The sequence below is a fragment of the Biomphalaria glabrata genome, chromosome 10, assembly GCF_947242115.1.
Source record: "Biomphalaria glabrata chromosome 10, xgBioGlab47.1, whole genome shotgun sequence".
NCBI lineage: Eukaryota > Metazoa > Mollusca > Gastropoda > Planorbidae > Biomphalaria > Biomphalaria glabrata.
The window spans coordinates 25,631,838-25,643,953 of NC_074720.1; the positions used below are offsets into that span (position 1 = coordinate 25,631,838).

The 12,116-nt window shown below is 31.7% G+C and overlaps 1 protein-coding gene across 1 annotated transcript in view; it reads left to right on the plus strand.

Annotated features, from left to right (window-relative positions):
• Positions 1-12,116, plus strand: part of LOC106072412 (lamin-B2-like) — a 53,216-nt gene that overhangs the window by 15,035 nt on the left and 26,065 nt on the right. The window contains exons 2-5 of the mRNA XM_056044959.1: positions 9,588-9,851; positions 10,006-10,095; positions 10,183-10,365; positions 10,995-11,106. Coding sequence (XP_055900934.1) covers positions 9,610-9,851; positions 10,006-10,095; positions 10,183-10,365; positions 10,995-11,106 — 627 coding nt within the window. The 5' untranslated portion in view covers positions 9,588-9,609. The remainder of the gene's footprint in view (positions 1-9,587; positions 9,852-10,005; positions 10,096-10,182; positions 10,366-10,994; positions 11,107-12,116) is intronic.

Below are 12,116 nucleotides of genomic sequence, written 5' to 3' on the forward strand. Positions count from 1 at the left end.
TAATATATGTGTCTTGTTTTGGTCCATTATATAGAGTCGTGATCAAGATATAGACTTTAGATTATAATTGTAAATTTAAAACATCTATAACTATTATAATTCTTTACTAAAGCACATTTTACATATCTTGATCTAATCCTTGATATAATTATTTTAATGAAGTTGTATGAAATTATATAATTATTTTCAGTCATGGACCTGGGATTCGGACTCGTAGAAGCTGGCAGTGTTAGAAGCAAAAATACAACCCACATACTTATCAAAAATATTCTGGACACGTGTAAGTTTTGTTTTAATGTTTAGCAACCATTTAGATTTAGAGAGTTTTGACATCTATAATATAGATTACTCAGACTGTTTTGTATTTTAATTGTCATACGATATCAAAGTTTACGATTTATAAATATGAATTTGTGAATAAAGAACATGTAAAAATATTTTACAAACAGACATTTAGATCCTAGTATCATTAAGATCACTAAGAAAAAAATATTTCGTATATTCCATCTCAAAGCTGAATTGCAGTGTCTGTAGTAACTGATCTTTTAATATTGGGTTGTAGCTCAATAAAGCTAGTCCAACAAAACCTTTGTTGGCTTATTATTTTTTAAAAATATAGAATATGAAATAAACTTTCCTAAAAATTGAAAGGAACTTTAATTACCAAACTCAATTTCTCTCTGTCTGGTCAAAATCTTTTGCAAGTTATTTCTCCCACTTCCCATTCTCGAATAAAGTTGAAAATTTGAACATTTATTCATTGTAGATTAAAACCATAGACTGTATATATATACAGGACTGCCAACACTAAGGGTAACTAAGCATTAGTTTCGTTCAACTCCAAAATGTGAGTCGAGGTACTTCCGGTATAAACTTATTTTACGACATTCACGATGTTTGAATGATGATGCCAGCTTGGATAATATATATTTTTTCTATTTTCATCACATCTGATAATTACTTTTTACAGTGTATACTATTAATATGAGTTAAATAAGCGATAAATGAAAGAGTCAATACAGTTTTGAGAGTGTCATTTATTACCTAGGTAGCTTATAATGGGTGATAGAAGTTAAGTCTGTGAGTGAGTCAGTCTAAACAAAAATAAAAATAGTGAGTCCCTGAGCCTACACACTGACATCTTTACCAACTTTTATTTACATCTAGATTCTATACCTATTTTTAGCGGCCCCCGTAAGGGGAAAAAGCCACTATTAGGATTGTGCGAAATGTCCAAAATGTTCTTACAAATCGTCGCCAAAAATGATCCGAATTTTATATGAAAAATCTAATAACGCTAATAAATGTTTGAAATCCCTCTTCTAATAAATAAAACAAATAATTTTCTCATTTACGAAAATTTGTTGTTCCGGATTTTTTATGAAAAATAGTTTAACTCTATTTATGTAAAATCGCACTTCTCTCTTACACTACATTTAACTTTCTAGCTAAAACGTTAACGGATCTAATTATCGTTAATATTATGCTCCGATTTTTAAGGATAACAGCTTCCTAACACCAAAGTATGGTTTGAAAAAATCTACATATGGCTATGGTACATCTAATTTTCATAACAGACCATCCCACAAATTTATGTAACGGCATTTGATTAATCTGGAATTCTTATTTTCTCTCACTATAAATATATAAACATCCGGAACAATCTATTATAGAAACTTAAAACTAATGCGATGTTTCGGAAGGGAAATTAAATTTTAATCAGATTTTCAAAAGCTTTTAGTCTTTTTTTTCCTCGCTATTAACATAACGGACAGACAGACTGACAGACAAAACAAAAAAAAAGCGTTTTTAATCCTTTTATATATATATATATATATATATATATATATATATATATATATATTAAGTCTAACTAGCCCATCAAATGAAATGCTAAAATAACAAACTCGGTGCACCAATGTCTATGATCCCTCGAGAAGCTGCTCGTAAAGATGACATTTTTTTAGTCTAACTAGGACGTGTGACGTAATGGAATTTTTTTCCTTTGACGTCATATGGAGTTAATTCTTTAAATGAAATGCTAAAAGAGCTCACTCGGTGCACCAATGTCTATGAACACTCGACAAGCTGCTCGTATAGATGACATTTTTTAGTCTAACTAGGACGTGTGACGTAATGGAATTTTGTTCCTTTGACGTCATATGGAGTTAATTCTTTAAATGAAATGCTAAAAGAAATCACTCGGTGCACCAATGTCTATGAACCCTCAACAAGCTGCTCGTATAGATGATATTTTTTAGTCTAACTAGGCCGTGTGACGTAGTGGATTTTTTTTCCTTTGACGTCATATGGAATAAATTCTTTAAATGCTAAAACAACTCGGTAAAGTAATCTATATTATAAAGTAGAATGTGTGGTGTATGTATGGATGTATGTTACTTATAGACATCAAAACCGCTTGACCAATCTTGATAAAACTAGGCAGGAATGTTCCTTGGGTACTAACTTAGACCGTAGTGTATGTATTGTAGCCCTAAAACAAACTTAAGACCCTCAAAAAAAATTAAGTTGTCCGACTCTATTACAGCTATAGTATTTTATGGATCTAGGCCATGTCTACAATGTTGACATGAGAAAAGATAGAAAGGATTTAGACCTAGATCTAATTTTAAGAAATACACTTTGCGCATATAAATTTTTACTTTGACACATGAAAAGACAAAAGAAGATCCATTGATTTCATTATATAATAAAATTAATCTTCAATTTTGTGTTTCAAAAGCATTTTTCATTTTGGTAATAGGCGATATTATGCCGCCCACGCCTGATCCGGTTCTTTCTGTGGTCTTACTGTAGACAATAAGCTCCTAAACCTACCCTCCAAAGCTGTACCATCGCAAATTAATATTAAGCCGAAAAAAAAATATTTAGTTTTCAAGTTCTTTTATCATTGTTGTAATGAAAAATACGCCATTTTGTTTACTACGTTCTTAAGAGGATGTAACTCTCCATCCCAGAAGTTTAAAAAACAATAAACTAAGATCAAGTATCACTGAACTATATATTATTTTGATGGAATTTAGTATGATCAAAATTTAGATTTAGTGCTAGCTTTAGGGTTAGGGTTGGAATTAGGTTTAGGGTTAGGTTTAGGATTAGGTTTAGAATTAGGGTTAGAATTAGGTTTAGGGTTAGGATTAGGTTTAGAATTAGGGTTAGGGTTAGAATTAGGTTTAGGGTTAGGTTTAGGATTAGGATTATTAGGTTTAGAATTAGGGTTAGGGTTAGAATTAGGGTTAGGGTTAGAATTAGGTTTAGGGTTAGGTTTAGTGCTAGGTTTAAGATTAGGTTTAGAATTAGGGTTAGTTTTACTGCTAGGTTTAGGGTTAGGGGTTTGGGTTAGGTTTAGGTTTAGAATTAGGGTTAGTTTTAGGATTAGGGTTAGGTTTAGAATACGTTTAGTGAAGCCTAACCCTAACCTTAAATCTAACCCTAAACCTAGCACTAAACCTAACCCTAAACCTAGCACTAACCCTAAACCTAAATACTAAACCTAACCCTAAACCTAGCACTAACCCTATCCCTAAACCTAAATACTAAATCTAACCCTAAACTTAATTCCCTAAACCTTGTACTAAACCTAAACCTAAATACTAACCCTAAACCTAATTCTAAACCTAACCCTAATTCTATTACCTAATTCTTATTCTAAACTAACCCTAAACCTAGCAGTAAACCTTTTATTTTGATCCTACTTAACCTAATCCTAAACTATAATATAGTGCTCCAAACGATATATAGTTCAGTGACATTTTTTTCTTTACTTCCTCTCCAGAACATCATAACAATATGGCGTTGCCTCTATTACAGCAATAATAAGGAACCGTAAAAACTAAATTTTTTTTTCGGCTTAATATTAATTTGCGATGGTACAGCTTTGGAGGGTAGGTTTATGAGCCTATGGTCTACGGTAGGACCACAGAAAGAACCGGATCAGGCGTGGGCGGCATAATATCGCCTATTACCTTTTATCATAATTACAATTGTATAACATTGGCACAGTTTATTATCCTCATAAACGAAAATAATTTTACGGTTGTGGGGTCGCCGCATAGTAGGAATTTGTAAAAAGGGGTCGGCAATCTAAAAGGGTTGAGAACCGCTGATGTAGATTGAACAGGTCCTAAATCTATTTTTATAACTACAAAATAATATCATAACCTATACAATTTGTGAACTGAAAAGATCAATTTGACCATGCGCAATAAAAATAAAAGTATCATTTCCTGGAGACGAATCAACAATCAACAACCTGTTGAATAGAGAGGTCTATCGGTTTCAACTTGAACCAGACGTTTTAAATAGAATCTAGATCTAGAGCCAGAGTTTTAAATGGTAGTTCTAAATCAAGCATATAGATCTATCTAGATCTAATAATTAATAATATTTAAATTAATAAATTATTATTATTATATTTTAAATTTCTCACTCATGATTGACATTTAAAATTTTTTTTTTTTTGTGTGGAAAAATTAGACATTAGAATTAAATATTGAAATCTAGACCTAGACTGCCTAGACTTACTATTTGTAGGCCGATACTATACAGTACTATACTAGGTATAGGCCTACTATATAGTATAGACTAGTCTATAATAGAATCTAACTAGATCTAGTAACTATAGTAAAAGTCCAGATTCTTTTAGAGTAATACTAATAGTAATAGTCATAGAATATAATAAACTAGATCTAGATCTAGAATCTCTAATTCTAATAGGCTTAAATCACAATTGTATCAGAATCTTCTTTTCATTATCATTTAATACTTTTAGTAAGAATAGCTATTAGGGCATCATAGGGGATTCATACTAATTGAACACATATAGCAGATCTTTACTATATCTAATTAAGATAATTATTAAGTGATAATTTCTCCTTTAAATCAAAGTTCACACAGTGACACTCTGAATAATCAAGGTCTAGGTCTGTTAACTGGGCCTATATAAACATAAGGGTCTATACATAGCCTACTTTTGTCACTGGCAACCCCTAAACTAAAAAAATTCTTCATGCTTCCCTTAGCCAGCTGGAGGTTTTGTGGGAGGAGAGAACTGTAAGCACTGTGGGGCCCATGAGTGTTTTAAGAATGTAAATTAAAAAATAACTATCATAAAAAAATAAAATTAAAAACAGTTGTCTTGTTTTTCTCATCTCCATTTATATTTGCAATATGTTGGAAATACTTTATTAAAGCGAATCTGTTTAGTCTAGGTTTTGTTTTTTTAGAAATATTGTTTCCTAGGTAATTTTTAAGTGTTTTCTATACCGGTACTAGAAAAAATTTTTATGGAGATATTATTGGAGCCATCAGGTCCTCCATCCAGCCAACAAGGGGGTGTGGGGAGTGCTGCTAGCTCCCACAATGGATCCAAGCATAAATTCTAGCATTTGTTATGTTGAATTGGAACAGTCCATTTTATAATGCCCCTTCCACCTCCTTTGGTCCATGAATTCTAGTATCACTTTTCTCCCCCCTCCCCCAGTTATGGCTTATGTTTATTTGACACATTTTGTGGTATTTTCTTTGTATCTCAATAGTTCCCATTTGAAACCAATCCTGCCCCCATGCTACATCATCTTTTGGAAAATTTTGGCTAGGATTTAATAATGTTTAATTTAGAAGGAAAATCAGAAACATGGAAAACAATTTCAGGCCTATCTATAGTCAGCAAAGCCCAAATGTGATGCTAGATACTAACATGACCAAAAAGTCCTACCCCCTATCCCCCCCCCCCCCCCCAACTCTTTTTTTTTTTTTTTGTTTACACATTTTAAACTCAACAATTATTTTGTATCAAATGTATGCATCTTTTCTAATCTAAGCACTATCTTCAAATGCAAAGATTATTGAAGAAAATTAAAACACATATTTCAATTATTTACAAAACCCAGCTGTGGCTTTATGTCCCATCTAACAAAGAAAAGCAGCTGCTTGCCAGGAGTCAGAGCATATGTCTTTTCTTTGGGTCTAAAATGTATATCTGGCTTTCTTTCTAAAAATTCACCAGTCATTTTACTCTATGACACCTGAGCCAGTCTTATCACATTTCATGCAGGCACCTCTGTTATACTGTCCTCCTTTAAGCTTGTCAGAAACATGAGCTTCAGCTTATTATTTATCCCATAATTAATTAAAAGCACTCACTCTTTTTAATATGATATATAGTGTAAAATCATTTTTATTCTGAGATTTAAAATTAGGATTTCATATATAAAGAATAAGTTCTTAACAAGACAAGACTTAAAAGCTCAATGTAATGAGTGTGTTTGTATCACCTGTATCCTATTTATTAAACATATGGTCAACACAACCACTTATAACCTATTTTACTTTCTCAAAATGGAATTTGAAGTTAATTCTGTCATTTAATAAGCTAATAAGCTTAGTCTGTTAATGAGCTGGCAAGGATTTCTCCCACTATTGACAATAAGGTAATAACATGGTAAATGGAACAGTCTGATTTGTTGCCTTTTTTGTACAGGGATATGATGGTAAAACAGAGGTCATGCTTCAATTGGAACTAATCCAGCTCTACAAATCAATACGAATGGCCATCTCCTTAATGTTGTGGACCTATTTACTTACCTAGGCAGCAGTGTCCAATGATGCGTCACTGTTCAGAGAAGGACAGGGAGGACAGTATAGAAGCACTAATTACCATTTGACAGCTGGGTTGGGTCAGACACTATCCTGCATGGGAGAAAACTACATGCCAAAGGCAATCTTTTTTTGGTGAGCTTAAAGGAGGACATCATAACAGAGGTGCCCCCCGTAAGCGCTACACAGATCCACTCTGGCTTTATTTTGCAATCACTGGCTTATTGGAAAGTAATTGGCAGAAAATGGCAGTTGAAGAGCTTTCGCACAGGCTGTGGGACAAACATTTGAGACCCAAAGTAAAGCGTTAGGGTTAGAGAGGGTAAAGCTCTTATTGAAAACAGGTGCAAAAGGGGAAAAGAAAACTTAAATAAACCCCTGGCAGATAATGCCTTTGTCTGCACAAGATGCATGTGAAACTCTGCTCTCATGCACTCATCCCTAATCTTCAGAATCAAAGACATTGCCATTATTATTATTATTATTATTATTATTATTAATGAGCTACTAAATATTTGGAGTTAATTCTTGTTCTATTAATGAGTTACTAAATATTATGGGGGAGACTCATTAATACTTATGAGGCATCATGATGAATGAAAAAATAAAAATGAAAAAAAAAGACAAATAATTGCTTTATTCACTGGGATGTGTGGCTTGGTTTTGAGTTAATTTTTTAAATTAGCAATATAAAAAAAATACATATCAGACTATTTTTAATTAAGATTCTTCAATATACAGAAATACTTAAATTAAATCTAATTCAGAATTTGAATTTCTTATATCTACTTTTGAAGCTCAAAACAATTACAATTGATCAAAGTAACATTCTAAACAACTGGATCTAACGATCTAGAAATATTAAATTTAAAAAACTGCAAAGATAAGAAAAACATTATTCTAAAAACTGAACAAGAAAACATAGGTACTTTTTACTTAATGACAATATGTGCAATTATGTAAGGATTTATTTATTTATATCAGGGGCCGACTGGCTATATGGGCATTCGGGCACATGCCTGGTGGGCCTGTACCCAGTAGGGCCAGTGAAAGGGCCGCACGATGCCATAGACTCGTATTACATTGTAAAAAAGATTTTATAATATTCATTTTATAATATTCATATTTATAAAAGGAGCACTCAGAGCCTTGTGATTTACAGACTCTACAGTGTATTAGGGCTACTAATCTTCTAATTCCGAAATAATGTAATAGCCTACATCTGTATACAATCATTTGTATAGGCTTCATTCCTTATTAGGGCCTAAACAGTAAGTGATTAACAAGCAACTGTAGGCCTATATTCATGTGGTGTGAATATATTCTGAGGAATCTATAAAGGGTCCAATTACAATGCTCTCAGTCTTATAGATGTAATGTCCAGTCACATTTGAATTGTTATTGAAATGGTTGAGTTATTGCATGATCTTGTAATCTTCACAATTACACAATTATTATCTTAAGCAGTGTAACAAAGAAATGCAGTGAAATTATATCTATAAATCTGTGTTCTAGCAAGCACAAGATATTCAACAACCATTGTTAAATCTCATGCTGATAGAGTCTATGAATGAACAAAACACTATGTCATTTATTCCTGGACATCAAGCCACATTATCCAATGAAGAAACACTAATATCAAGACAATTAAGATGTAGAATTAAATGGAAATACAAAGAAACTTAGCTAAAATATGAAACAATGTTGACAATATTTGTTTTCCACAATAATATTAAATTACCTTTAAACAAATGAATGTGATGCTCTGAGAGCATATAACATTGTGTGTGTAGCCTACTCCAAGATGTAGACACTCAAACAGGATCTACAAGTTATTAAGAAAGCAGCAGAAGACCTTATGAAGTGGCTGGACAAAGGAATTGAGAATGAAGAATTGGATTTGCACATTTAATTCCTAATTACCGAGAATATGGCTAGGAGTGAAACCAAATCAGAGGAGAACGTGCAGATGATGCGATAGTTGCTGTTATAGATACAAAATTTTAAAGATGTAAATTTATTAACAGGGGTTATCTTGTAATTATGCTGTCTTGTACGCAAGGAGCTTGTAAACGAGGCCACTGTATATTAAAGATGTGTAGAGAAACATCATGACAAAAAGCAGAAACTTACATGGGGATGGCTGTTGATAAAGATGTGCCATGAGTAATCCATTTGGACCCAGTTGAATAGTTCATTGATGGGGGATCTTAACGAGCTTGTTTGTGAATATCAAGTACATGGTAAAGTTAATGTAGGCCTAAATGGAGCATGATTTTTTTTTTCACGCTATACAAAATCTAACTTCAAGTTTCATTTAGTAGACTAATACTAAATTGTTTAAAAAATCAGGAAGTAAATTTTCCATACAGCTAACCATGCTTGCAACCTACAAGTAGAATGCATTATGTTAGTAAACCTAGTTTTCATAACATTATCAAACTTAGCATAATTTTGACTACATGTATAATTCGATGCCCTATGTAATTTGGGGGCCAGATTGCATAGAAATGCCCAGGCTGATTTTAACACCCTGTCAGTCCCTGATCACCATTTAATATTTGAGTGGATCCCCACTGGTTTTTAAACTTGAGATACCAACAATTAAGTACAAGCAGAGAGAATCTATAAAATTTCCACCAAATGTTCAATTGGACTCTATAACCTCATTTAATGCATTTATTGTTATAGTAAAAGTTAAATTTAATTTTTTGTTTTAAATTAGTTTCTCATTTGATCATTACTGATTATTATTTCGAATCATTTTTGAGACATCTTTATTTATAGTAGAGTAATGAAAGATTTAAAAGAAAAGCTGTTATAGGAAAATATATATGTGTTATGACAAAGACATTGCTTTTGATATTGTAGAGATTTTAAATTAATTTTAAAATCCTTTATTGGAAGAAACACTCATACAAATTTCAATCTGGAAATCTTTGTGACAATCTCTTTGCATTTTCATTCAGAATTACTAACCTAAACAGTAACATGAGTTACTTTGGGGGACTATCAGAGAATCTGACTAATCAGGCACACCAGTCCCGCTTACAGGAAAAAGAAGAGTTACAACATCTGAATGATAGGTTCTTAAATTATGTTGGACATGTTAGACAGCTTTCACAGCAAGTCAACATTCATGATTCATCAGCCTTCATTAAGTCTACTCAAATTCTAGAAGATGAAATTGTAAATCTTAAAAGTTTATATGAATCAGAAATTGAAAAATTAAGGTATTTTTTTTTTATATAGATATTTATTAGAAATACACATCTATACAATGTAATAAACATTTATTTGAATGAATGTAACTTTATATTTTATTTTTTTTTATAAGAAATTTCTTGTCCATTTTTATTACAAGCTTTTCTTCTACTTCTGTCTCAGGAGTGAAGTAGTGGAAGTTCTACATGAAAAACATGCACTTCATAGTCAACAGAACAAACAACAGCAGTGCCTTGATGAACTTCAGCAAAGGTTAGTTTGTCTTCATCTCAAATTAAGAAAAATCAGAAATACTGATTTTTGAAGAACATTAATTTCAGCTACATATTTATCTTGTAGATTGGCCATTGAAACGGAAAAAAATCGGAATCATTTAGATGAAATCAATGCACTACAGAAAAAAATTATAGAAGGTGAAATTCAAAATGCTAAATTAGTTTCAGAAAGACCAGAAGCTAAGGTTGAACATCTTCATAGAAATATTGAAAATTTGATGAGAGAAGCTGAGCAATGGAAACATAGGTACTTTTTTTTTTATATAACAATATGTGTAGTTAGGTAAGAATTTTTAAAATTTCTTTTTCATGTTGAAATACCAACAATTAAGTACAAGCAGTGAAAATCCTTAAAATTTCCACCAAATGTTCAAATGCACTCTGTAACTTCATTCAATGCATTTCTTGTAATAGTAATAGAAAAAGTTAAATTTTCACTTTTTTTTTAAAGTTGTTTCTCGCTTGATTATTAATTATAGTTCTTTGGAACTTATTTGGAGACATTTTTTTGTACAACAATGAATGAGGTTGTTAATTGATGTTGGATAAAAAAAGTTGAATATTCCGGTGTATCTTCAAATATAACTTTCTTAATTATTTTTTTATCTATAATTAATAATTTGGAATTGAATTTGTATATAACTAAAATGTCTGTGATAGATATGAATTTGTCTACCACCTAAATGTCTGTGATAGATATGACTTTGTCTACAACTAAAATGTCTGTGATAGATATGACTTTGTCTACAACTAAAATGTCTGTGATAGATATGATTTTGTTCACAACTAAAATGTCTGTGATAGATATGACTTTGTTCACAACTAAAATGTCTGTGATAGATATGACTTTGTTCACAACTAAAATGTCTGTGATAGATATGATTACGAGAAAATAGCAAGACAGGAAGCTGAAGACAAGTTGCAACAAAATAGAAAGAAAGTTGAATTTTCAGAGCAGGTCTACAAGCAGCAAATAACAGATTATCAAGTAATAATACATTTCAAAAGCTTTCATTGATTAAATGTTTCACTAAAATAAAAGAAAACAATTCCATAACATACCTCAAAAATTTGATGATGCTCAAAACAGACAAACAATTTAGCACCCATTAATTTAAAAAATCCCACTTAATATTTTCATTACACTCCATAATTGACTATGCACACCTCAATCTTTCCTTTTGAACCCTCATTATTATTTTACAAAAAAAAAAGTTTCAACATAACACAACATCAACACCAAAGTAAAATTTTAACTTTTCTTAAAATATCATTTAACTTTTCTCTACAAATTTTATTGCATATAAACTAGGGGTGCACCGGATAGTACTTATTGATATTCGGCCGGAGCTGAATATTGTCAAATAGTAAAATATGATATTCGGCAAAGCCGGAGCCGAATACCTACATGTCTTGAAAATAGCTTGTGTTGTTTAACATTTTGCAAAACTGTTAAATAACATACCTGTATTTGTGTTAATTTTCTTTTTCCTTTTATATACCTTATTGTTTTATACTCTGTTACTGATTGATGAATTATAGCTTAACAGTATTTACAAACAGATAGGCCTAATTAACTAATATGTATAGCATGAGTGTGTTTATGTATGAGGCCATAAACTGTAAAGGGTGTGTGGGAAAGGGTCAATGTAAAATATGTAAGTATATATTTTACTAGTTACTAATGTAAATCTCTCAAAAGTAAAGTGCAATCTGGCTTGTATAGTGGGTGGATGTATGTATTCATGAATTTCAGACCAACAACTGATCATCAGGCTTGTAATTTAAAGTCCAATGACCGGTTCTGGTTCTGGCTTCAAGGGCTTAATACTGATACATCTTCCTTAATTGTTACTGATTTTATCGTGGTTTCTGTAACTGTTACAAAAGGGCATGATAGTAAGCCTATAGGTGTCAGGTGTGTAAAAAGTTGACCTGGCCTGATACACAGTAGCTAAGTATGCATCGTACATAAAAAAAAACAATAATAATGAGGAG